This window comes from Miscanthus floridulus, chromosome 16 (genome assembly GCF_019320115.1).
Source record: "Miscanthus floridulus cultivar M001 chromosome 16, ASM1932011v1, whole genome shotgun sequence".
Classification (NCBI taxonomy): domain Eukaryota; kingdom Viridiplantae; phylum Streptophyta; class Magnoliopsida; order Poales; family Poaceae; genus Miscanthus; species Miscanthus floridulus.
The window spans coordinates 23,661,741-23,687,249 of NC_089595.1; the positions used below are offsets into that span (position 1 = coordinate 23,661,741).

The following is a 25,509-nucleotide window of genomic DNA, read 5'->3' on the forward strand; positions in this document are numbered from 1 at the left end:
GCGGGGACAGCCGTACTTGATCTTATATAAATTGGGCGGTTTTGTCACACTGATGCTGATGCTGATTCGTTATGAGAGGAAAAACACTGTAATTTCGCTGAAACGGTATGGCTGATGAGTTTAAGCAAATAGGGCCATAGATTTTTTTGGGGGGCCCTCCTAATAATGGAAAGAAAGGCCCACAAGGAACAAGATGTTTACCCGGTAGTTATTTTTACGTCAGTTTAAGTGGAGAGTTTTATTTTATTGTTTTCAAGTCTATCATGTCACATAGAATAAAATAAAATTTGGATGAAACATCGTACTTCAATGTAAAGTTTTATTATAGAGCTTTGTAGTCATTTAATTTCATAACTCATAAAGGGTCGATAATCATATCAAGAGAGTTTCATCTTCATTTAAATTAAACTTATTTTTTCTCTTTTTAAATACACTGACACCCTCACCCACGACAGCCAAGCGAACGGGCAATGAAACTCCCACTGAAATATCTGCCGGCGTGGAACACGTCAACCCCCATCACCAACTGCCCGTCCCTTTCGCGGGCTTCTTCCTTCAATTCGCTTCATCATTCACTTGTGTGTCCTGTCCACACAAGTAAACCTACCTCCACGCCCTGGATACTGACACGCGGGCCAGGCTCACGCTCGGCCACGGGGCCCAACACGGGTGACACATCGTACGTCTATTAGTGAATTTTAAAAATTCGGCTATTGTAGCACTTTTGTTTTTTATTTATCAATTATTGTTTAATTATAAATTAATTAGACTCAAAACGTTCGTCTCGTAATTTTCAATCAAACTATACAATTAGTTTTTTTTTCCATCTATATTTAATACTCCACACACGTATCGCAAGATTCGATATGATGGCTACTATAGCATTTTTAGAAAACTTTTTCACAACTACTCCCTCCGTCCCGTAATATTTGCATCTTTAGGTTTGGGCGCGCAAACCAAGGGAGGAAGATGAGCAGGTACGGCGGCAACGACGGCCATGCGGAATACTCCCTCCGTCCCAGTTTAAGTGCACATTTGCACTTCAAAAAATTTCCCGAAATAATCGGTTCGCATAGGCCTGGCATAGCAGTGCAGTAGTAACCTCGAATCTTAGAACGTGGCAGAGACGATTAAAAAAAACATGAAACAGTCATTCCAACGCTTCCTGTCCACTCGTTCCCACCAGCCGCAGAACGATTTGTCATTAAAAAATGAAAATGGACGTCCAGCCTTATCCCTCCGTCCCCGTGGACTCTGTGAACTGTTATCTTCCCAGCCTTATTCCGCATGGCCGTCGCTGCCGCCGTACCTGCTCATCTTCCTCCCTTGGTTTGCGCGCCCAAACCTAAAGATGCAAATATTACGGGACGGAGGGAGTAAGGCTGGGAAGATAACAGTTCACAAAGTCCACGGGGACGGAGGGATAAGGCTGGACGTCCATTTTCATTTTTAATGACAAATCGTTCTGCGGCTGGTGGGAACGAGTGGACAGGAAGCGTTGGAATGACTGTTTCATGTTTTTTTTAATCGTCTCTGCCACGTTATAAGATTCGAGGTTACTACTGCACTGCTATGCCAGGACTATGTGAACTGATTATTTCGGAAATTTTTTTGAAGTGCAAACGTGCACTTAAACTGGGACTGAGGGAGTAAACAAGCACTCAATGCGCCTCCCGACTCCCCTCGTGGCCGTACCGCAGTTGCTTCAATCAAAAAGACAGGCCCAGCCCAGCTGCCGGAGGGAGCCAGCCAGGGCCCAGGGAGGTGACTGGACGTAGTACGTACGTGGACGATGCCAATCCCAATCCCAATCCCAGTGCCTGCAACTGCCCCAGTTCCTCTTTCCCCCTCCTCCACTCCGTCTCCGCTTCACCCCTCTCCATCTCCGCCTTGACTTCCTTCGCCACCGTCCTCTTCATCCTCCTCCTCAATCCGCTCTTTCAGGAAGCGAGAAGAAGAAGCAACAAGGGTGAGTAGTCTCTTGCTCCAACCGCCTTGCCTACCGTTGACTCGCTTTTCCCTGCCTCGCTCAGCTCTCCTCTCCGTGAGCTGAGCTCTACTCTGCCGCGCGCGTTCTTGCTTGCTCCTCCTCTGCTCCACCTCGCCGTTGCCGGGTAGGGTAGGTCGTCGATCTGGACGCTTGCTGTTTCCATACTTTCCACTACTGGTAGTAGTAGGATGCATGAGCTGATGAACTGACTGTTCACTCTGCAGTCCGCATAAGCTTGCTGCACTGCATGCGTGTGGCCGTGCCAACATCCATCCTCTCACAAAATTCTCCATCACCTACCTGTATTGACTTCTCTGCAGGGGATAGGAATAGGATCATGGCCGGGCGCCGGCGCACCCACCACCACCTCATGCTTCCGGCCACCGCCTGCCTGTGGGCTCTGTCATGCGCGCTGCTGCTGCTCCGCGCGTCGTCAGCGTCCCCTCACGGCGTGCTCAGGGTCGGCCTCAGCAAGCGCGGCCTCGACCAGCACGCGCTGCAGGCGGCTAAGGTCGCGAGGCAGGAGGACAGCCTCCGCGGCCGCCTGGGGGCCAGCAGCAGCAGCAGCGGCGGCGGCGACGACGTCCCGCTCGTCGACTACCTCAACACCCAGTACTACGGGGAAGTCGGCCTCGGCACGCCGGCGCAGAACTTCACCGTCATCTTCGACACCGGCAGCTCCAACCTCTGGGTCCCCTCCTCCAAATGCTACTTGTCGGTCCGTCGTTCATTGCTTTCTTTCTTTCTGTATCTGATGTTTGGTTTGCCATTGCCATGTGTACATTTGCATCATTGGAAATAGATCTGACTGTTGTTTGGTTCCACTGAACTGCAGATAGCGTGCTACCTCCACCCCAGATACAAGTCCGCCAAGTCTAGCACTTACAAGAAGGATGGTATATATTTGTGATTTTGTGGCCTGGCCTCATCTTTTTTCTTCTCTTTGTTTTTTTTAAAGAAAAAAGAAAAAAAAATATGTTTTGTGGGTAGTTCAAAGGCCATTGCTAAATGCCTCTACTCTTTCTTCCTCAAATTGTTCAGGAGAGACTTGCAAAATCACCTATGGCTCCGGTTCAATTGCTGGATTCTTCAGCTACGACGACGTGCTGGTTGGAGACCTTACTGTCAAAAGCCAGGTAAATCTAACACTAACAACACCTGCCTCCAGTGTTGACATTCACGCGCGGCGGGACTGTATCTCTAACGCTGCAAATCAATCTACCCATTTCAGAAGTTCATCGAGACGACGCGCGAAAGCAGCATCACGTTTATCATCGGCAAGTTTGATGGCATTCTTGGTCTTGGATACCCTGACATCTCCGTCGGCAAAGCTCCTCCAATTTGGTATATAGTCTTGTGCCTGTGTTACCATGTAGGTCGCTGGCGTTGGCTTGCCTGTTTGCCATTTAACAGGAGACCTGTTTTTTTTTTCCCTCTCTCTTTGCCAGGCAGAGCATGCAAGAGCAAAACCTGCTTGCGGAAGATGTTTTCTCCTTCTGGCTTAACCGAAACACTGAAGAGGAATCTGGTGGTGAGCTTGTCTTTGGCGGCGTGGACCCTGATCACTTCAAGGGAAACCACACCTATGTTCCTGTTTCCAGCAAGGGTTACTGGCAGTTCAACATGGGGGATCTTCTCATTGATGGCCAGTCCACTGGTTTCTGCGCCAAGGGCTGTGCTGCTATTGTGGACTCTGGGACTTCTTTGTTGGCTGGTCCAACAGTATGTATCTCCATACTGATGATCCTGAAATTCTATCTTTTGCACGATCATAGGCACTTGGGTTACAAAGCTTGAGCTGATTTGGAGTCATTCATCAATAGATTAATTACTAGAATATGTAGCATCAGTAGACTATTGACTAGTCTTTACACAACTGGACAAGGTGCCTAGGTACTGAGTCTGAATGGGAGTACAGCTTTTGCAATATGCCATGACTAAAGACCTGCCTCGTGTTTTTTTACAGACAATAATTGCTCAGGTGAACGAAGCAATTGGGGCTGCTGGAATTATCAGCCAAGAATGCAAAGAAGTTGTGAGCCAGTATGGAGAGATGATCCTCGAACTGCTCGTAGCACAGGTTTGCTAGCTTCTGCATTTCTTATCTTTCGTCAGACTTCTGACCGTGGAACGGGTGTTATAGATGATTGTGCTCTGTTAAACTAGTTTTGAACTCCAGTAATTTGGTAATGCTTTGACACTGCAGACATCTCCAGAGAGAGTGTGCAGCCAGGTTGGTCTTTGTATGTTTGATGGCGCTCAGTCTGTCAGGTGAGCCTATGATTATTGCAGAGTACCAGACCATCGTACAGTTATGATATACGCTGATAGGATCGATGATCCTACGGCGACTGCGGAGGTTGTAGGGGAAGGTGACCGGTGGCCGGGGCCTGATAGCCTGTTCGCTTGAACTTATAAGCCGGCTTATCAGCTAGAATCTACAGTATTTTTCTCTCACAACAAAACAGCTTCAGCCGGCTTATCAGCCGGCTTTAATACCCCCGCGTGACGAACAAGGAAGGATAAGTAGGGAATTTGGATAGAATTTGGGGAATTTGAGAAGAACAGAGGGAGCAGAATAGGGGAATTGAAGAACAGAGAAGAAGCAAATGGGGGAAACGGGTTTTCTGTTATTCCATAACCGCTTCCAGGTTTCTTACAACGGCTTATAAGCCACTCCGCCGCCTCTTTGGACCGAGCCCCTACACCTACATGGGCCAAGCCCAACTCTTCTCCATACTCGATACAGTTACGAAGCCCAACACCAAATCACTGTCACAAGACAACACTTAGCCACACTACTTCCCGCGCCTCCTTCTACAGTTTCTGACACCCCGGCGGCGAGTGGGCGCCGTGAGAGCGCCGGCAAGGAAGATGAGGGAGAGAGAGGGGGAGGGAGGGAGGGAGACGTTGGGAGAAGCCCAGCAAGGCAGCAACAAGTCTGTTATATTTATTACCATGATTCTTTTTTCGGTCTAAGAATTAGAGTCACTGAGTGGAGGTTAAAAACCTAGGGCTAATAAAAAATAGTTTAATTTTCTTTGTAATATATATTTTAGCTTTCTTTTGTATTATAAAATAAGCGTTTATTTGGTTCTTATCTACTCCCTCCATTTTAAATTATAAGACATTTTACCTTTTTAGATACACTAGTATATTGTCCGTGCTAACGCTACGGTGACATCTAGAAAAAATAAATCATAAAACTAAAAATTAAATCAACTAATGAAAGAAACACAAATTCACAAACTAATGAAATAAGACCATGCATTATTGTGTGTTAAAAGATATTGGACTTCGGAGATAAGAAACTGAAAAAAAAAGAAAAGTGAAAAACTGGATACTTGTTCTGCCTATCACAGCCCAAACATTCATGTCTAAGGTATCCATGTGAGTACTTCAATAGATAGATATATATGAGCTGGAAAATTAGTAACAATAGCAAAGCTACATATATATAACTGGAAAATATTGCAAATCTCACAAGAACAATTGTTTCAATAGTAATGTTTTTGTACCCATTCTTGACATAGACAGGCAGAAGGGCAGGCTTGGTGCAGTGGTGAGAGTTGTTTCACTGAGTCACCAGGTCATGTGTTCGAAGCAGCCTCTCTACAGATTTTACGTGGAAAGGCTTCCTCGGTTTTTTCCTTCCCCAGACCCCACTCATATGGGAGCCTCCGACACTGAGTCTGTCCCCTTAATATAGATAGGCAAGCATTATATATTTGTATTGAGAATATGGCATGCAAATTAATATTGATTTATTACATAGTATAGTAGATATATAGTTCACCACAATACAAGTGAAACGGGAAATGTTGGATATACACCCGAGCCAGGATGATTGGGCCTCACTGTACTACGACGTGTTCATGGGCGGACCTGGTGTTGTGCCCGGGTATTCCCGGGCATACCCAACATTTTGCCACAAAAATTAGTAGATATAAGTATACACATATGTATGATATAGTTAAGCTTTAATATTGTAGCTCTCTTCATCTTATTTATCAAAAAACAGCCAGACGGATTCTAGTCCATTCTCCACCCTCGGTCTAGCAACTGGCGAGGCAAAGCGCAAGAGCCGCGAGCCCAATGGACGCTACCACGAGATGAAATCCTAGCACCTGCCAAGCAAAGATGTCGGCCACCCCCCTGACTACCTTAAAACCCCAGCGCGGTGTTGCCCTAAGACGCACCGTGTTGCCGTGGATGTACCACTGTTGCGGCTCGAGCACTCGGCAAGCAGGTAGGCATAGTTCAACCGTGGGTCGCCTCACACCCCGCTAGATACCAACGGGTAGGAGGGCACGCTGGTCGCCAGCGCAGGCGCACACCACTGGAGGCGTTTGGAAGTGCAGACAGATCTTGATTCGGTATCTTTGTTAACCAATTTCTGAGGCAACAACTCAAGTTCTTCTTTGATCTTGGCTCAATTTGTAATATATTTTCTTTAGCTTGGGGCTTGGGCATACCCAAGTTTGAAATCTTGGGTCCGCCACTGGACGTGTTAGTGTCATTCATCTTGTTGACACTTGAGAGCGGTGAAGGTCTCCATCTCATCCTGCCACACAGAAATACGAAAAAGGATTTATTGAAGTTTAGTTTATGTCAACCACTCGCAAGAAAAATGCACGGTTATGAGGGCTGAAAACCATATCCACAATTATGCACGTCCTGACACTCCTATAGGAACCATATCAAAGCCATGCAAGCATACAGTGATGATCATTCCAGCCCCGCGCAGGTCCAGCGTCCTATAGGAACGAACGGATCAAGCCAGCAGGCATGCTCCGAATATCACCCATGCGACAACGGTTCCCCATTCAGATAAATGAATTAGGGAAGTCCATGAACAAAAGGTAAGAGGCTTTAGTATCTTCAGGCAGTAATATTACCAGCGCATTTGTATTCCTTAGATACTGAAAATTTTATTCCTAGTCTACTTGAATATTACCAGCGCATTTTCATTCCAAAAAATTTAGACTTCGGTGATTGAAGGAGCCAGGAATCATATCATTTCAGTTCAGTCATACCTCACATATTCATGTTCCCATGAACCAATATCACCTTCAGAGCCGAACAAACGGTATTTCAGGCTCTCCTGGAACAAGATGTCTCAGTTCCAGATTCACGGGAACAACTGAAGAGGGATCTAGTGCCTTCTGTACACATATCAAATGAATAAACATTAACTAAATTTGCAATAGATATCAAAACATAATAAGAGGGGTCTCTGTCAGTATCACAACAAAAATCAGAACTATAACTGACTGAAACGAATCCAATCAGTCAAATCAGCGCCCCAAAATCAATACAGAAGAGAACCTGAACATTGCATCCAGTCCACACAAATCGAGCGAACTCGCTTCACTAACCAAGCATCACCCCCTTGATGCATCTAAACCCATGATGTTCATCGAGTAAAATTTAACAGGTTGATTAAAAGTTCCATATAAACACCAAAGAAACTACCAGAAGCCTAGGATGCTTCTTGACTATATCAGCTATTTTCTCAAGCAACTCCTTTTGATATACTGACCTTGTTGGATTAGATGGCGACGTAGAGAATTAAGAGAAATTCTGGGTTCTGGATTAAGAACATACCTGCACGAGCAAGATGGTCGATGGGGGCTGCTACATCGCTGGAAGAAGATGGCCGGAGCTAGATTCGCGGGGCCGGCCGGAGTGGGAGACAGAGGCGTGGCCGGACAGATTGCCCGAGCCTGGTGGCATCGCCGCCGGGCGTACTGGGAGCAGGAGAGGAATCAGACATTCTGCATCTGCAAAAGAAGAGAAAGGAACAGAGAAGAACACACTTGTATGAGAAAGATGGTCGTGATAAACTTAGTGGATCACCTAGACATAGATCTAGTGGGTACAACCTTAGAGCATCAAGAGTTTGTCAAATTTTACTTGGCAAATCTTGTGATTTGCCAACTCCCAAAATTATATGTCAAGTAAAAAAACAATCCATCTCCAAGAGTTTGGCATTTTTGACTTGTAAAATAAAAAAACCCGTTAACAAAACGAAGAGGCCCGCTAAGCGAACGAAGAGGCCCGCTAAGTGAACGAAGAGCTCCGCTAAGAAACGAAGAGCCCCGGATGCCAAGCCGTATACACGCGCGCATATTTGCGCGCGCGGAGGGAAGATTTGCCAAGTTGCTATTGATGCCAAGTTGTTTTGCCAAACTGTTGGAGGCTATTTTTTCTTGTTTTGCCAAAATTATATGGATGCCAAGTTGAGATAGCAAACTCTTGGAGATGCTCTTACATACGGGATGAAAACTTTCTAGAACATGATCTAGAGAGAGAGAAAGGGAGATGAGATGTCACCGACCATCCGCGGGCTTGGAGGAAGAGCTCGACGTAGCCATGGCGAAGGTGATGTGGCCCGGGTCGGCAGTGTCGCGGTGACAGTGTTGAGGTTAGTCGCAGTGCAGTGGCGGTGCAGAGGCGGCGGTGAAGACGACAGTGGAGCTTCCCGTCGCTGGCTGCGCCCCTCACTAGATCGGATTGGGTTTGTCGGTGGGTGTGGCGGCTCACGGTGAACCTCGTATTGAGAGTCGTCGGTCTCCACCTCTCTTTATAGCGCAGTGCGACGGAGACCCACCAACTATGTAGGGTTGGGCGCCCCCGATCAGGGCGCGAGGTCAAGGCCCAACTTGGCTGTTGGGCCGAGCAGGAGAGATCAACACTAACAGGTCGACGGGGGCTGCTACATCGCTGGAAGAAGGTGGTTGGAGCTAGATCCGCGGGGCCGGCCGGAGTGGGAAACGGAGGCGCGGCCGGACAGGGTGCTTGCGCCTGGTGGCGCCGCCGCCAGGCGGACTGGGAGTAGGAGAGCGAGGCGCTGTGCGGGGAGGGAGAGTGAGGCCGACCGATGTAGGCAAGGGAAAGGGAGAGGGAGACGCGGCCGGCCTGCCCGGACGACCGCCGTCGCGTCAGCGGCGAGGAGCCTGCTGCGTGGGAGCACGATGGCCACCGTCACGAAGCTTGCTCTGCGCTAGGCGGAGGACGTCCTTGCCGGCTGCTTCCTGTGTGCCGCCACGCGCCGACCACGTTGACGTCATCGCTCCCGCCGACCACTACGACGGCGTTGGCGCTGCCATCAACTGTGGGGGGCAGCAGCTCAGCCCCGTGTCTGTCCTAGACTTGCACTTCGACGACGAATCTTCAGCGTAACACTCCTATGGCAGGTAGCGACGGAATGCGAGCAGGGAGCGGCCGCGGTAGGGAGGCGAGCGTGATTAGCGGCGGCTTGCGTCGGACGCGGGCGTGAGCGTGATTAACGGTTGCTTAGCGTCGGGCGTGTGCGCAGGCGCCTGAGGCTGAGGAGGTTGACACAAGCGATGATGGCCCTTGGATTTGAGTGAATTAGGAGAGCGAAGACTCAGGCTATATCTGGACAGTCCATTTCGAAGATGTTTTTCTGGGTACACTTTTTTGGGTAAATGGAGACGGGGTTTCTCAGCGGGGGACGTTTTTTTTGTGGATCTAAGAAAAAAAAGTTGATTTTGTCATACACTTAGATATGCACCATGCCTGTATACACAATAATATTAATGTATCGAGAAAAGCCAAAACATCATAGAATTTGGAACGGATGGAGTATGCTCTTAGGCTCTTAGGGGGGCAGACCCAGTGCCGGAGGCAAACCTTCCCCCGCAAAATCTGCAGAGGCTGCTTCGAACACATACCTGGTGACTCAGTGAAACAACTCTCACCACTGCACCAGGCCTGCCCTTCTACCTGTTTATATCAAGAATGGGTACAAAAACATTGCTATTGAAACAATTGTTCTTGTGAGATTTGCAATATTTTCCAGTTATATATATGTAGCTTTGCTATTGTTACTAATTTTCCAGCTCATATCTATCTATCTATTGAAGTACTCACATGGATACCTTAGACATGAATGTTTGGGCTGTGATAGGCAGACAGTTTTTCACTTTTCTTATTTATTTTTTTAGTTTCTTATCTCCAAAGTCGAATATCTTTTAACACACAATAATGCATGGTCTTATTTCATTAGTTTGTGAGTTTGTATTTCTTTCATTAGTTGATTTAATTTTTAGTTTTATGATTTATTTTTTCTAGATGTCACCGTAGCGTTAGCACGGGCAATATACTAGTGTATCTAAAAAGGTAAAATGTCTTATAATTTAAAATGGAGGGAGTAGATAAGAACCAAATAAACGCTAATTTTATAATACAAAAGAAAGCTAAAATATATATTACTAAGAAAATTAAACTATTTTTATTAGCCCTAGGTTTTTAACCTCCACTCAGTGACTCTAATTCTTAGACCGAAAAAAGAATCATGGTAATAAATATAACAGACTTGTTGCTGCCTTGGTGGGCTTCTCCCAACGTCTCCCTCCCTCCCTCCCCCTCTCCCTCATCTTCCTTGCCGGCACTCTCACGGCGCCCACTCGCCGCCGGGGTGTACGGGCTCTTAGCGTGTACATATTTTATCACGTATAATTGTTGTCATCTAAATCAGCCCCCTATGTTCAAATTCTAGCTCCGCCCCTGCACATATCGTCCGCGATCCGCGCGAAACCAAATACATATCGTCCGTGATCCGCCCGAAACCAAACGGATTTGCTGGTCTGGTGAGTGGTGACAACACAACATCACCTAGAGAAGCACTACTACTAGTCTATACGAGTGAGTACGTACTAGGTACTACCCCCTAAATAAACTATGGAATTACTGGCCCCAGACATCCGATTGGATACCGATCCATCAGACGGTACAGTGGTCTAGGCCGATTCGTTTCCGCACGCGCGGTTGTACTTCGCGCCTGTGCCAGCAAGACCCTGCCCGCGCCTGCTTTTCGCTTCCCACGCCTAACCAGTGTGCAACATCCGATCTATTTTTGAACATCTAGATGCAACACTTGCAACGTACGTCTGAACATATATAAATCACTTGAAACATCCGTGTGAAACACTTGAAAACTATTGTAAACATACGCAACATCCAGATAAAACAATTGCGACATGTGTAAAACATATGCAACATCCAAATAAACATTCTTGCAACGTCCGACTGAAAAAACAGACGAACCATTGAGGACAGACGCTTGCAACATACGTGTACAACCATTGCAACGTATGTAATATCCCGATCTACTTTTGTAACATATCTGTACAACATCTGAAACAATTTTAATGTACTTGCAACATGCATCCTATCTGGGTGCGGCTTCCTCTGCCGTCTGCATCGGGACCGCAGCCGTAGCAGGAGGGGCTTCCGCGCCTGGGCTGACGCTTCTCTTTGCGCTGGCGGTGCCTGTCGGAGTCATCGGACAACGGAGTAGGAGCAGCAGGGCGGGCGCGCGGAGCATTGGGCCGGGCGGCAGAGCACAAGCACGAGCAGCGGGGCGGGCGCGCGGAGCAGCGGCAGGACCAGCGCGGCGGGTGGCAAAGCAGGAGCAGGCGGGGCGGGCGGGAGGAGCAACGGAAAGGGCGGACGCAGTCCGCCAGCCCAGGAAGAGGCGTCCGGGACGAACGCCCTGCACACAACATTTCCGAATAAACTAGTATATAGGCTAAACATGTGACATGTCAGCCGGATCGGAGCCAACCACAAATCGATAGGTCTGTCTTGCTCTATTGTAGGTACGGCCTCGGCCTCGGACGCGGTGTGTGGACTCTGGACTGTGGTCAAGTGTGGCGCGGGACTTGGTTTAGTGGGCCCCATATGCCATCCACGTTGGCCAGGCACACTGAGATGCCTGCCAACCGCTTCACCAGGTTGGCCAGTGCCTTTGCAGTGGCACTAGGCGGCGGCACGGGAGGCGCTGTGGGCTGCTTGCCACCGTGATTGGAGCCTGGCAATACCAGATTGATAGGATCGATGATCCTACGGCGACTGCGGAGTTTGTAGGGGAAGGTGGGGCCGCATGGAAGAAGAGCGAGAGAGAGATGCTGGGAGAAACCCAGCAACAAATCTGTTTAATTATCTCAATCAATGTTTAGGTATATTTATCCCTTCCTAACAAACCAAATTTGAGATCTTATCTCCTAATTTTATGGGACTAAATAAGAAATAAACTAATCAAAGGGATAGCTGGTCCCATTACCCCTTGATGGCCGATGGCCCTCCCTACTAACGCGCTTGCGCCTCTCGTACTGCATGCTGGTCATAACATACGCCAACATGCTTTTTCCCAATGAAAAACAAGGCGCGATTCCGCGCTCGCCTAGGCGCACTTCAGCGCTGGGCGGAGGGGTAACGCCTCGCCTAGGGGGATAAGCGGAGAATAGGCGCCGTGCCACCAGATCCAGAGCCACGCCGCCCGAGGGAGGGAGCTGCGCTGCCGGATCCATTGCCAGGCCGCTTCCTCCGGGCCTCCCTCCTCCCAATCCCATCAGATGCGCATCCGTTTGAAGGAGAGGGGAAGGGAGTAGAAAGGAAAGGCAGGCCTTGGGTCGTGATGGCGTGGGGGCGCGAGGCGAAGCTGCGGCAACGCACGAAGGCTGAGCCTGCGGCCTGCCTGCCTGCAGCCGGCCTCTACGAGAGAGAGAGAGAGAGGTCACGGGAAAGAAGGGAGAAGAAGGTCACGGGAAAGAAGACGGACTGCTCGGGCTGCAGATGAGATGTGGATAAGACCGAGCGATTTTGCAACTTGCCCCTCCACTTTGTAAAAAATTTCAGCAAATTTTCTTGCTATGATTTCCTTTACTGATTTCTTACATTCTAGTCCCTAGAACTTCTATTTTTTCACAAGATACCACTTCTATTGCTGTAGGAACTTCTATTTATTCAGCATTTCAGCAACTCCATTTATATATTTATTCAGCTATACATGCTGAATGCAAATTTATCAAAACGCCTAGAAAAACGCCTTGAAACGCCTAGGCGCTAGGCGATGGGTCACCGCCTAGAAACCGCCTAGCGCCTACAAAAACATTGCTTTTTCCCATGTTACTGCATGTTCTTTTCATGCTGTGATAAATTATCATGCAAAATTTTCTGCAGCGAGGGAATTGAATCTGTTGTTGGCAAAGAAAACTTGGGCTCAGATGTTATGTGCTCAGCCTGTGAGATGGCTGTTGTGTGGATAGAGAACCAGCTCCGTGAAAACAAAACTAAGGAGCTGATATTGCAATATGCTAACCAGGTTACTGTGGATTTTCTTTTTGCCATTTGTTCAATTATATAATTTTTTAGATAATAAGTTCAATTATATAATTGGTGACAAGACTCTGCTTGTGTTCCAGCTATGTGAGCGTCTACCAAGCCCCAGCGGAGAATCAACAGTCAGCTGCGAGGATATCTCAACGATGCCCAATCTTGCATTCACCATTGCAAACAAGACCTTCACCCTAACACCAGATCAGGTGCTTTCCAGTAGCCCATCATATATCGTTTTCAACTAATATTAGCATTTCTTCATTTTTATAAAATAAAGTAGCCAATTTTTTTCAGCAAATGATGCTATCGATAAATGATTAATCAAATTTACTGAACATTTTGTAAACAAGGTATATATTAGTAGGCTAAAACATTTTATACTTGATGTTTATTATTAGTAGGCCCGAACATTTTATACTTGATGTTTATTAGAAGGAACCTATCCTAGTTTAAGAAGGAATGAAGGATCCAGTGTTGGGGCAGTTAGTAACTCAACATTTGAGGGCAACAATTTTGAAGTCTTGAAGTGACATGATCAGTAGTTGACATTTGGAACCAAAAAGTGCCTAGTAGATGTATTGAATATAAATTTATAGGTCTTATACTCTACATGGTTTGAAGTGAAGTCGTTCTAGTTCACCTCAAGTTCCTTTGTTATATATTTTTTTTAGAATTGTTATAATTTATTTATTTAGACAATCATTCCTGCAAGTGCGTACATCCCTCAAACCTTGTGAAACATGTGTTGCAGTACATTGTGAAGCTGGAGCAAGGAGGCCAAACTGTCTGCATCAGTGGCTTCATGGCATATGACGTCCCACCCCCGCGTGGTCCTCTCTGGTATATATAGGGGACATGACATTGCTTCATACCTTGATATTTTTCTTCTACCCCATCTCAGTCTGAGAGCTTTGCATATGAACAATTGTAGGATTCTTGGGGATGTCTTCATGGGAGCTTACCACACGGTGTTCGACTTCGGCAACGACAGGATTGGCTTCGCGGAATCTGCATGAGCGTGGGAGCACTCTGCTCTTTATGAAGACATCGTATCTATTAGGGATGTGTAGTTTCTCTATCCGCTACGTGCAGACAGTACGCTGCAAATAAATGGATGGCCAAAAATGCTGAAACTGAATATATGAACAGAGCTTTCTTTCTGGAGGAGCAAATGGATGCTCGAAGACATGTATGTATGCTTGAAGAGCAAATGTTTGAACAGAGCTTTCTTTGAAACTGTTTGTTCATGGCAGTACAACTTATCATTTGTAAAATAATTTATGGATTGCCTATGAACTGATGAGCATGTATAAATGCATTCTTCTACTTTCAGTGGGATAGCTCTTGCCTTCTTGGCTATGGCCTATTCTAGTTGCTCAGGGTGTCAAAGTGGGCTATTATTAAGAATGGAGAGACTGAACATGGGCTGGGCCTGAACAATGATGCCATTTTTTAAGCCTGGCATGAGAGACAACAATAGGTGTATATTTACTAACTGTAGCTTTTTTTTTTTCCTGCAACAGTTGGGGCGATCTCCTGCTCTTTATATGTATTAAAATTAAAAAGATAAAAGTTGAGAAATATAATCACCAGGAAAGAAACAAAGAGCAAAATAGAAGGAAAATAAACAAAACTACATCAGGAATATGTAAATAGGGTCTCTGTTGCCAAAACCGTGATGCAGCAGAGAGGTAGTGCCAAACACAAATATCATCTGGCTAAATGGGTTAAAATCCGTAAGTGAGAAAAAAGGTGGTCTGGCATTAAAATCTCGGGCAGTTGAACATTAGTCTCCCACGTAAATGGTGCTGGAAGTTGAAACATGAGAACGTGCATTGCACTGATTTTCAGTAAAAGAAGAGGAAACGTGACCAAGCGTCTAAAAATACAGAGCCCGGCCAAACAAACAGTTGCAGCACCCAGAAAGGAGAAAGAGGACTGCCACAGAAGCTAGCCCAAACCTCTACCGTAGGATAAAGACGCACAACAGGTCCTAAACACCATAGGTATACAATCAGTCATCCTTTATTTACCAGTTAGGCTATTTAGACCGTGTTTAAATGAGGTTAAATAGTCTTGTATAGTATCATTATTAAATATATATATATATATATATATATATTTACATATGTAAAATTTAAATATACAAGAAAGTATAAATTTAGATGTAAACTTAAGTTCTACATTAATTATTTTTTGTAATGGCAAAAGGTGGTTAATTTAGATCAAAATTTAAGGGTTTAATTATTTTTCCTAATGACAAAGGTGTAACTTAGTTACAAATTTTAGGGGTTATCTTAAATTATCTTTTAGATGGAGTATGTAGGTAATTTAGATACAAATTTATGGGTTACCTTGTGTACTTTCATAATGTTGAGGTGGGTAACTTCTTATAAAATAGAATAGATCCCAAGGCTATTATTATCTATGATGATTAGAGTCTACAAAATTAAAGCCTAAATGTTTCTGATTATCGTGCAATTTCCTATGATTTATCTTTTTTCTTGTTACCAACGATGATGATTAGAGTTAACCAAATTAAAGACTAGATATTTCTAATTATTATAATATTTTATAGATTTAGTATGGCTCGTGAGGGTTATTGTGTGGAGTCTCATTTGGAATATCTAATTAATAATAGTAAGATTATTATGCTTATGCATACTAGAATAGAAATAGATTGTTTAACGTGTAGCGAGTGCCGATCCCCAACTAAGTATAGAAGAAAGTACAGAAAGTATGATAAATTAAATGGAAATGTTATGGGTAGGGCGTTTGTTCGTCCGGACGCTTGCGTTGGTGCGCCTCGATGCCGCCCGAATGGCCCAACAATATCATTCGCATGGTCGCACCCATCTCACATTTTGTTAAAAAAACAAACAACTCTGCTCTCACTTTTCTCTCGATCGCTGCATTGCGACCACGCCGTCGCGCCTACACTGCCGCGGCATGCTCTACTACGACGCTCTCAATCGCGCCTAGACGGCCACCATCCTTCATCTCCACCGCAACCGAGTGCCATGCCCGCCTTCCTCCCTCTCCACCGCGCTCACCGTCCGTCGCGTGGCTTCTGTTTTGCATCACGCTCGCCCGGTCACTTCTGGCCCTTTTCGGTGATAGCTTGTGCCAGGAGCGGCGACGAGTAGGCCTCCCCCCTCTCCACCGCGCTCGGTCCGCTTTCTCCCTCGGCGATGGCATCCAGCAATGTGGACGAGATCAGACTAGGATGTTTGTGCTTGCAAACGTAGGTTTCAAATGTTTCAGAGGTATGTTGCAAGTGTTTTATATTGATGTTGTAAAAGTAGATCGGGATGTTCCATATGTTGCAATGGTTGTACACGTATGTTGCAAACGTATGTTCCTAATGTTTCATCTGTTTTTCAGATGTATGTTGCAAGTGTGCTTATCTGGATGTTGCATATGTTTCACACATATATTGTAACTGTTTTATCTGGATGTTGCGTATGTTTGCAATGATTTTAAAGTGTTTTCAGGTGTTTTGCAAGTATTTCAGACACATGTTTCAAGTGTTCCATCTATCTTCTTTTACATGTTGCAAGTGTTTCATCTGGATGTTTCAAAAGTAGATCGAGCGTTGCACATGGGGTGTGCGTGGGAAGCGGGAGGGGGCGTGAGCGGTCCTCGTGCGTGGTCTGGCAGCGCGGGCGACGTCCAGGGCGGCGCTGGCCAGTTGCTGGGGCGCTTTCTCGCTCACTGCGCGGGCATCATCCGATGCTAGCTCCCCGGATCGGACATCCGGACGCTAGCAAGTCCCAAAATTAAATTGCCTCTTTAAAAACCTCAATTATAATCCATTTACAACTCTACAACGTATATAAGAGGACTCTGTGGTATACATTACGTGTACAAAGCCGATATGTGTATATGGATGTATGCACAGCTGTTGGTGCATGAGCTTGATTCCAGCAATGTCATTGCCGGCTATCATTAAGTCTTTGCAAAAGCGCATGCAATGCAGTCTCACGTGCTCCGGCTGCCGCAGCCGTGGCGGGGTCAGTGCCCCCGCTACCGTTACCACCATCTCCGGCGGCGTCAGCGGCGCCGCTCCGGAGAGCTGGTGGCTCAGCGCCTCCGGCCATGATCGTCGAGAGGGCGGCCGCCAGGGCCGTGGTGAAGTTGGGGTCGCTGGTGATGGCGGCGGTCATGGTCTCCAGCGCCGACCGGTTCCTGCCGTCCAAACCCAACAGCGTCGCCGCCGATGGCTGTGGCGGCGCCACCGGCCTGTGCCCAGCGGCAGCAGGGAAGCCGTACATCGGGAACGGCGGCATGGCAGGGACGGACGACAGCTGACGGTAATGCTGGAGCAGACCCGCGGCCGCTGCCGACGACGACGGCGGCGGCGAGTGCGTGAGGTCGAGGGTGATGGTCGGGAACGGCGCGGAGGCGGAGAGCGTGGCGCCGCCCATGGCGGACGCGTAGGGGTGGTGGTACTGGAAGAGCGGCGCCGGGGCCGCGACGTGGTGTCCGGCGAAGAGCGTGCCCGCGTCGTGGCTGACGGCCGGGCTCGACAGGAGCATGGCCGCCGCGGCGGAGGTCGTCTTGGCCATCGCCGCCGCCGCCGCCGGCAGCTGGTGGTTGTGCGTGCCCTCGTACGTGGTGATCAGCACCGCCTTGTCCTCCGCGCACCGTTGCACCTGCACATACATATATGCACGCACACGTGTGTGCCCATCAGTTACTGATGACGTATGCTCATTTCTCCCATGCACGCAGATGCAGATGCAGATGCAGGCATCTAGCTCATCTCTAATACGCCTGCATGTGTACGTAGGTAAAAGCCAAACACGTAGCAGCATTTTATTAATGAAAGTTGTTAAAGGCAAACACGTAGCAAGTTTGAGCAAAATATTTTAGAGGGATGGTCGTCCGTCTGGTGAGATGTCACAATCTGTAAACAGTTTGATCTTCTATTTGTAAATGTTCATTTGGGGACAGGTAAGGCTATAGAGAGAGAGAGACAGAGGTTCAAAACAATAACGTATGCAAGCGTGGAACCTGCAACTTTAGCATATAGGCCTAGTTTAGATTGACGTTATGAATCAGTATTTGGCATTGTAGTACTTTTATTTGTATTTGACAATTATTGTTCAATCATGGCCTAACTAGGCTCAAAAGATTCGTCTCGTAATTTATAATCAAACTGTATAATTAGTTATTTTTTTATCTATATTTAATACTCCATGCATGTGTCTAAAGATTTGATGTGATGGAGAGAAAGTGAAAAAACTTACAATCTAAACAAGGCCATAGTATGTTCACATTTAAATGTCATCGTCTATCATAGGATAATGTCATCAGAGTTGCATGCAAAGGTATATTCAAAATCTACTTGCAGCTGCTTTGTTGGGTGCGTGTGCGTTTTCAAATGCCATATTTGACACGTATATCCAAATATTGAAATGCAAAGAAAGTACTACATGTGTTTGAATTGTGCTGCGGAGCACGCAACGTATCAGACCACGGCATATAATAATACACCATGCGACCATTTGCTTGTTTATTAGCTATACATACATGTTGCAGTATATTAGTATTCAAATCAAGTACACTCAGCAACCTTTTGTTTGGCATTTCCTTGACCAATAGCTAGGAAAAACCTGTCCTTGAATATAAGCTAACGGAAGAAGAATGCACAGTACCGTAACAATTCTATCTTCGTTTTAAATTGCAAGTCGCTTTCGTTTTAAGTATCTAGGTAAAATGTATATCTAGACGCATAAGAAAGGTTATGTATCTATAAAAGCCAAAAAAAACTTACAATTTAGAACGGAGAGAGTATTTACGAAATAGCAACCGTAATATGCATAGATAATAGATTGTTAGTGTACGTAATATATACCTGCTTCCTGACTGGGCATCCCGTGGCCATTGTGCAGCGGTAGTAAGATCTGGGGCATGGGTTACCCTTGGCCATCTTCTGCCCATACTTCCTCCATGGGCATCCATCGTTGATCTACACACATGTACACATATCCCCAAACAAAGATTCGTTAAAAATTTGAGGAAACAAACCAGCACAAACATGTGGATTTTGTTCTTTTGAATCCACACATATGTATTCTAGCTATTTGCTGACAGCAGCAGCATAAATCTGTATCTGCATTCTTACATACCATTGGGGCCTCGGACCGTGCGCGCACGGACACCCTTGCCCTCCGCAAAGGCGCCTCCGCCGGCGCCGTCGCCGTCGCCGCCCGGTCGGCGTTCTCGCTGCGCTCAGGCGTCCTCATCCCATCGTTTTGATCCGCTTCACCGCCGCTTCCTCCGCTGCCACCGTCTGAATCCGCTCTGTCAGCGCTGAACGCTGGCGGGGGCGCCGCCGCTCCTGCTATTGCCGTAGACACGCGGCCGGGGTCCATGAACTGCACTCCCGTCGTCGTTGCCGCCGGTAGCATCGGGTTCGCTGTGCTGGCCTGCATCGATCGATCCAACGACCATTGTATCACTTGCCATGAACTAGTCGTGCTCATTAATTGCTTGATCGAGTTAGTTATAGGAGTAAGAAAATGGTGCGTATGAAAGCACCTACCGACTACCGTGATCGGAAATGCATGCATGGGGGCAGTGTAATGTCTCCCAATGTAACATTGACATGAATGAACATGCATGCTAACCACCGTTAGTAAGTGAGGCTTTGCTGTCAAAGCTTAGTTTCTGTTTGCACGGCCAAGCTGCTTTCGATGGCGAGATCTACATATACAACTATATATGTATCTATTTTATCTTCTATATCTATACTTATACCTAATAATATATTAAAGAGCAAAGTGATTTTTCCATCCGTCTTTTTTTTTCATCCTAAAATACCATCGCGCTCTCCATGTCATGTATATGTGACCTAAACTTAAGATCCATGGTCATATATACGAGTCAGAACAACTCACGTTTAGTGATGGTGTACGGAGTATGACACTCCAAGACATTAAGTTTTGTTACAACGCACAGACACGTCGTGTGTTGTGCTACAGTACTTGTGTATATGTAGTCGGCCTGTGGGGGTGCACACATGGATGGAGACACCTCTCTCCAATCCAAATTATCAATGCAAATGCATGGGCGATTGACATAGATTTGATTAGCCACCTAAACATTAGGTGTCCAAATTTTTCTCGGGATGTTAATGCTTGAAGAATGTCAACAGAAAAGCAGCTTGCATTTAAATTCAATACGGTAAACACTATAGCTAGTGGTGACGGAAACTAAATGAGGTGCCCATCTGAACCACCGTAGAGAAATTAGCGGCATTAGGACACTCGCAATAGTAATAGTGCTAACTTTTAGCACATAGGAGTAGCTTATAACATGGATAGCTCCACTTAACACTCTCACATAATCTTCAAATGTGTGCAAGAGCTTAGCTCTTAATCAAGAGCGAGAGCTTTTCTTTCTCTTCTATTAAAATATAAAAAAATATTTAAAGCTAGCTTAAAAGTCGATTGTTAGAGCTATCCTTAGTTGTTTGTTCACGTATGATTGGAAATGCTGGGCATGCATGCAACTTTAAGGAAATGCTTTTACAATGCATAATTTCTACAATTTCATCGATCATTAATTGGTGTACATCGCTATATATGAAATTTATTCTTGGTTAGACACATATATGAAGTTATTGGTTGAATATATATTAGAACAAGACCTAATTTGAGGAATTAAATGGATCCAGAACGGAAAATATGAGTCAAATAGTTAGGTAGGGTGTCACAGATTGCAATTAATAATTAGCATGCATATATATATATATATATATATATATATATATATATATATATATATATATATATATATGCGCGGGTTTGTAGGAACGATCGATTTAAAATTTGTGTGAATGTGAAGTGAATAAAGTATCATTAGTATCGCTTTGCTCGCTGCTCCATTCACGAGGTAGGAGTACCTTTTTTTTTCTTTGATGATTATATATAATAGTAACACAGAGATATTCGGGAGATCTTTTTGATAACAAGACGACAAGTACAACGTTGACTAGGTAGGAGTTCCTGTTGGCTTAAGCTACTTTTCAATCATAGAATAGTGCTTTTCTCTCCCAACGTTTTAGCATAAGCATCAGCGTAAATTAAATTTTAGCATAAGCAAACAGGGTCATATCTTTTTGATAACAAGACAAGTACAACGTTGACTAGGTAGGCTCCAATTAAGACGCGTAGCCATTTCTTTTCAACAAACTTTGAACTTGAAGTCTTGAACACGAATCAAGCCACCCAATTAGCTAGTTTAGGTTTACCATACCTGTTGCTGCTGCTGCTGGGCTTGAATGAGCTGATGGTAGAGCGCGCTGTAGCTGCGGGTGAGCTCCTCCAGCATCCGCCGCAGCCGCCGGTTCTCCTCGCCGGCCTGCCGGAGCTCCTCCTCCACCGCCGCCGCCGCCACATCCACCTGTTACCACCACATATATGTGTAAGAGGATCGGATCAGTCACCATGAGTGTGCATGGACCGTGCTACGACCAAGATCAATACAAATTCTGATGTGGAAGAAGAAGAACGAACAAGATCAGACGAAGAAGCTTACTAGTACCTCTTTATCACGACCACTCGCCGTGCCCTCGCCGCCGTCGACTGCTGCTGGCGTCGCCACCGCCGCCCTGGTCAGCAGGTCTAGTGCAGTCTGCGATGACAGAAAACATGTATACGAATCAAAGAACGTACAGGCACAACAGCAGCAGAAACAAGCAAGGCTCATGTATATACATGTAAGTACGCATCGTTGATCTAATGGCTGTCTTATTAATTGCAAGCACAGACATCAATAATCAATAATCTCAAGCTCGATCGCGATCTCGACGGGGAGACTTACGTTGACCGTGGTATTATCGCAGCCACAGTCCTCGCCGTCGGTCCTGCGCCGAGCGGCAGCACCGCAGGCGGCGGAGAAGAAGTCCACCTCCTTGATCTCGCTCCTGCGCCCGCCGCTGCCGCCGTGACCGAAAGCCGGCCGGTCCCCGTGCTCCGCCAAGACCATCATCATCTCCTCTTCCTGCTCCTCCTCTTGCTTCTCCTTGCTCTGCTGCTGCTTCGGCACCAAGTCCATGGATGGTCGGGTTGGAGCGAGAGGTATCAACCCAGGTAATGGTGAGGAAGAGACGGCTATATACAGCTCGTGACGACCTGCAGTGCCGTACTAGCTAGAGAATAGAGAGAGAGAAAAAGGAGAGGGGAGAGAGAGAGAGAGAGATGTCCAACTATGCAAGCTACTACTACAGAGTACAGTGAAGAAGCCGGAAACGTGAAACGGAAAGACTTGGACTTTGGACTTGTCCATAGGAACGAGACGGCTGGAGGAGTTGGACCAATGGCACGGGGACGAACTGGGTGGGCCAGCCCGCGTGGCGTCAGCGTGAGAGCTGGCTGAGGCTGGACCGGAGGGGACGCCGCCCTGCCCACGTGTCGCTGCGCGTGGGCCGGGTCAACTCAGTCAACGGATGCTGCGTTTTGCGACTTGGGGAGTGGCCACGAACCATAACATCTCTCTCATTATTATTTTTTATTAAAGTTATTATTTTTATTATTATCAGTTGGGTTCATTTACAATAATATTTGTTCTGTGGCCAAATGGAAGTATGGAACAGGTTTTTCCTCCAACAAATGATACGGAACCTAAAAAACACACCTATTAAGAGTATATATATGTCTTTTTTAAGAAAAATAAGAGTATATATGTATGTTGTGCTCTGTTGTAATATCCATTGTGGGCTCATCTTTTTTTTTTGTAATAGGGAACTTTTTTATATATCATGTGCTAAAATATTTGTTCCCACCTAAAAGACTAGCTAATATCCTCTCAACACTGCCCAAAATTTTTAATCTTTTTTGCACGCTTAATTGTTCACCGTGCATGTTCTGATCATCTTGACTAATAAACATGTCAAAGTAACCTGTTTTGTTCCTTTCTTTCATCTGGACACAAATTTATCTGATCTCTTTTATGCCACCAATTGAGCACAAAGGATGTAAATTATATCGAGTCTGGAATCTTAGAACCCATGTTGCAAGTTTGATGAGAGAAATAGAGGGTATTTGTTAAAGAGTGTTCAGTGGGCTTATCCTCCACAACAACTGTCGCAACCGTAGCCAAGTAGTAGCACACACTACTACAGAATTGATTTTTAACAACCAGTTTTTTTTTTGGGTGTAAGGGCGGCTCAATCTGAATCGAGCTGCCTCTAGAAATGTATTTGGAGAATCGCCTATACAAAGGTGAAAAATTAGAGGTGGCTATAGAAGCTTCCTAGCCGCCCCTATAGTAGTTGTTTGTAGTAGTGATGAGTGCAACCAGCCAACAAATCGAATAATAGTTGTAGCTCACAATGGCACATCCTAATCTGCCAACCCGCAGAGCAACTCACGTAACTGAGGCACCCATTAGCCCGCACTGCCCCTTCCTCGACCAGAAATCAAGTGTGGCCACCCCCTTCCTTGTCGAGGCCCCCTATTTCGCTCGTCATGGACTACCTCTGCAGTTTGAGGAAATACTGGTATGTATATGGAATGTTCCCTAACAGTGGATGCTCACTGAGGCAATGATCTTGCATGCATGGAAAGAATTATAGTTTAGCACTGATGGCATATATGTGTAAATTGTGTTTTCTAGGTGGCGGATAGGGGATTTAGGTTTATGCCAATAACAAACAAAGCATTTTCTCTTTATAAAACATCTCATGCCCAGTTCATTTTTTTAAAACAAAAAACTCATGTCTATGGTCTAGATTCAATACATGGAGTAGTGCCTGAAACATGTTTGTTTGTCGAAACAAATAATCAAATATCTAGTTTGATATGCAAATTCTTGAATAAAAGTTTTGAAGATTTTAGTGTGAAAGCTCATACAAAATTAGGGGTTTATGGTTGTGTCGTCACTAACCCACAATATACACCGGCTAATTTTGGGAAATGAAAGAAAAACCCAAGCAGTGGCTATCTATCTATCTGCCGCATTATCTACTACATTAATTTTGGAAACTCATTTTGGGAAATGAAAGAAAAACCCAAGCGCTGATTTTGTTGACTCTATGTCCATGTGCTCGCAAGAAAATATCAATGGCTTGTAAACAACATGCAACTTGTATGTATTTTTTTAGCAAACTATAAGAGTAGTTCAGTTGGTTAGGTTTATTATGGAATGACCCATCTATCTGAGTTCAAGTTCTTGACTTAACACGAGTTTTGACATTTTCTTGTACTCATTCTAGGATTTAATGTCACTACTCTTTCCATGGTAGGTAACGTGCTCGTTAATAGTGAGACGTTTGTGGTAACTTCGTTCGTCAATCTCGAGTAAGATGTGCGCATATGCATGCGTGTATATGAGCTGTACTGGGTTCGGAGAAAATTGTAGGTAGTTCAAACTTATGCTTGCAAGACAAAACAGAGGTGGACTTATATAGTCACACGCATATTTTCAGTCATCATGTGTCCATATTATGTATTATCTAGCCATAGCAAATTTGTGGAGAATTTGAGAAAGAAACAATAAGGGATCGGAGATGTGAGACGATAGCCGGCCATTGGGGCTGGCTTGATTAACTAGCTGGTCAATGGCCACCATCAGCTAGTTGACAATGTGCATTATCTAAGAGCAAGGACGTTTTCAACTGTGACTTATAATATGAAAAATCTGCTGGAGAGATAGCTTATTCCTACAAGCTACTCAAATGCTGTCGTGGCGTGGTCGATAATATAAGCATATGTAAATGCCTGAGATCAACGAATGAACGGTAGCTTGTACATTCTCCATCCTCGCACATTGGAAATTTATCCATATATCGATGTTACTTAGGGCCTATTTGGATACACATAACTAATTACTAGCTGGGCTAAAAATTAGCTTAATTTAGCTATGGTTGTCTAGCTACTTGGCTAACCAGTAGTTGAATACTTGGCTAAAAAAATTAGCCCACCTATTAGCTCTCCTGTTTGGATGCACTAGAGAAATTTTAACCAATTTTTAATTAGCTAGCAATTAGCTCTTATATCCAAGCATGCCCTTAGTTGTCTGCTACCCGTTACATGGATATTTCCCTTTCTATCCATATGGAGTATATACGAATGAGCCAACCCTTGTACTATTGGAGGAATGCCAAATTATTATATGCAGCATATCTTAGTCTTAACTCTTAACAATAGTTTAGAACTTTCAATAAATTTAGTGTTGCATAAAAACTATGATAATCAAGATGGGGCTAGGTTATATGATGTAAGAAAGATTGATGATCTTCTTTCAAGATAATTACTCGGACAAGCTCAAATGCATTGATACGGGTGATAGGAAAATAGTCAGGAATTTATAGCATTTTCTTCTATGTGCATGCTACTAGACTAGGGCTTCTCGGCCCCTTC

General features: G+C 45.4%; 2 protein-coding genes across 4 annotated transcripts; one reads left to right on the forward strand and one right to left on the reverse strand.

Annotated features, from left to right (window-relative positions):
- The first annotated feature begins 1,811 nt into the window (after positions 1-1,811).
- LOC136512856 (aspartic proteinase-like) lies at positions 1,812-14,478 on the forward strand. Of its 3 annotated transcripts, none has more exons than XM_066506867.1 (12): positions 1,812-1,969; positions 2,311-2,708; positions 2,826-2,886; positions 3,032-3,126; positions 3,222-3,334; positions 3,439-3,712; positions 3,957-4,070; positions 4,197-4,261; positions 12,983-13,124; positions 13,225-13,344; positions 13,890-13,978; positions 14,070-14,478. In XM_066506867.1, exons 2-12 carry the CDS (start codon positions 2,328-2,330, stop codon positions 14,152-14,154), a joined length of 1,539 nt encoding a protein of 512 aa, XP_066362964.1. In that variant the 5' UTR covers positions 1,812-1,969; positions 2,311-2,327; the 3' UTR covers positions 14,155-14,478. The 3 variants fall into 3 exon arrangements, with proteins under 3 accessions (XP_066362964.1, XP_066362965.1, XP_066362966.1); XM_066506868.1 differs by lacking the exon at positions 1,812-1,969 and adding an exon at positions 1,976-2,119; XM_066506869.1 differs by lacking the exon at positions 1,812-1,969 and adding an exon at positions 1,976-2,114.
- Positions 14,479-15,349: 871 nt separating this feature from the next.
- LOC136512673 (transcription factor WRKY5-like) lies at positions 15,350-22,569 on the reverse strand. The gene is made up of 6 exons (XM_066506651.1): positions 21,971-22,569; positions 21,692-21,781; positions 21,404-21,550; positions 19,273-19,572; positions 18,999-19,112; positions 15,350-17,793 (listed from the first exon to the last, which is right to left on the reverse strand). The coding sequence occupies exons 1-6, from the start codon at positions 22,202-22,204 to the stop codon at positions 17,071-17,073; spliced, it is 1,608 nt and encodes a 535-aa protein (XP_066362748.1). The 5' UTR covers positions 22,205-22,569; the 3' UTR covers positions 15,350-17,070.
- Between the last annotated feature and the right edge of the window lie 2,940 nt (positions 22,570-25,509).

Excerpts from the sequence above, each read along its gene's own strand:
- LOC136512856 (XM_066506867.1), top strand. The coding sequence starts at position 2,328 with ATGGCCGGGCGCCGGCGCACCCACCACCACCTCATGCTTCCGGCCACC. Across the intron at positions 2,709-2,825 it reads CCTCCAAATGCTACTTGTCG|ATAGCGTGCTACCTCCACCC; the intron begins GTCCGTCGTTCA and ends ACTGAACTGCAG. Across the intron at positions 3,127-3,221 it reads ACCTTACTGTCAAAAGCCAG|AAGTTCATCGAGACGACGCG; the intron begins GTAAATCTAACA and ends TACCCATTTCAG.
- LOC136512673 (XM_066506651.1), bottom strand. The coding sequence starts at position 22,204 with ATGGACTTGGTGCCGAAGCAGCAGCAGAGCAAGGAGAAGCAAGAGGAG. Across the intron at positions 21,782-21,970 it reads GCGATAATACCACGGTCAAC|ACTGCACTAGACCTGCTGAC; the intron begins GTAAGTCTCCCC and ends CTGTCATCGCAG. Across the intron at positions 19,573-21,403 it reads CCCAGCAGCAGCAGCAACAG|GCCAGCACAGCGAACCCGAT; the intron begins GTATGGTAAACC and ends CGATCGATGCAG.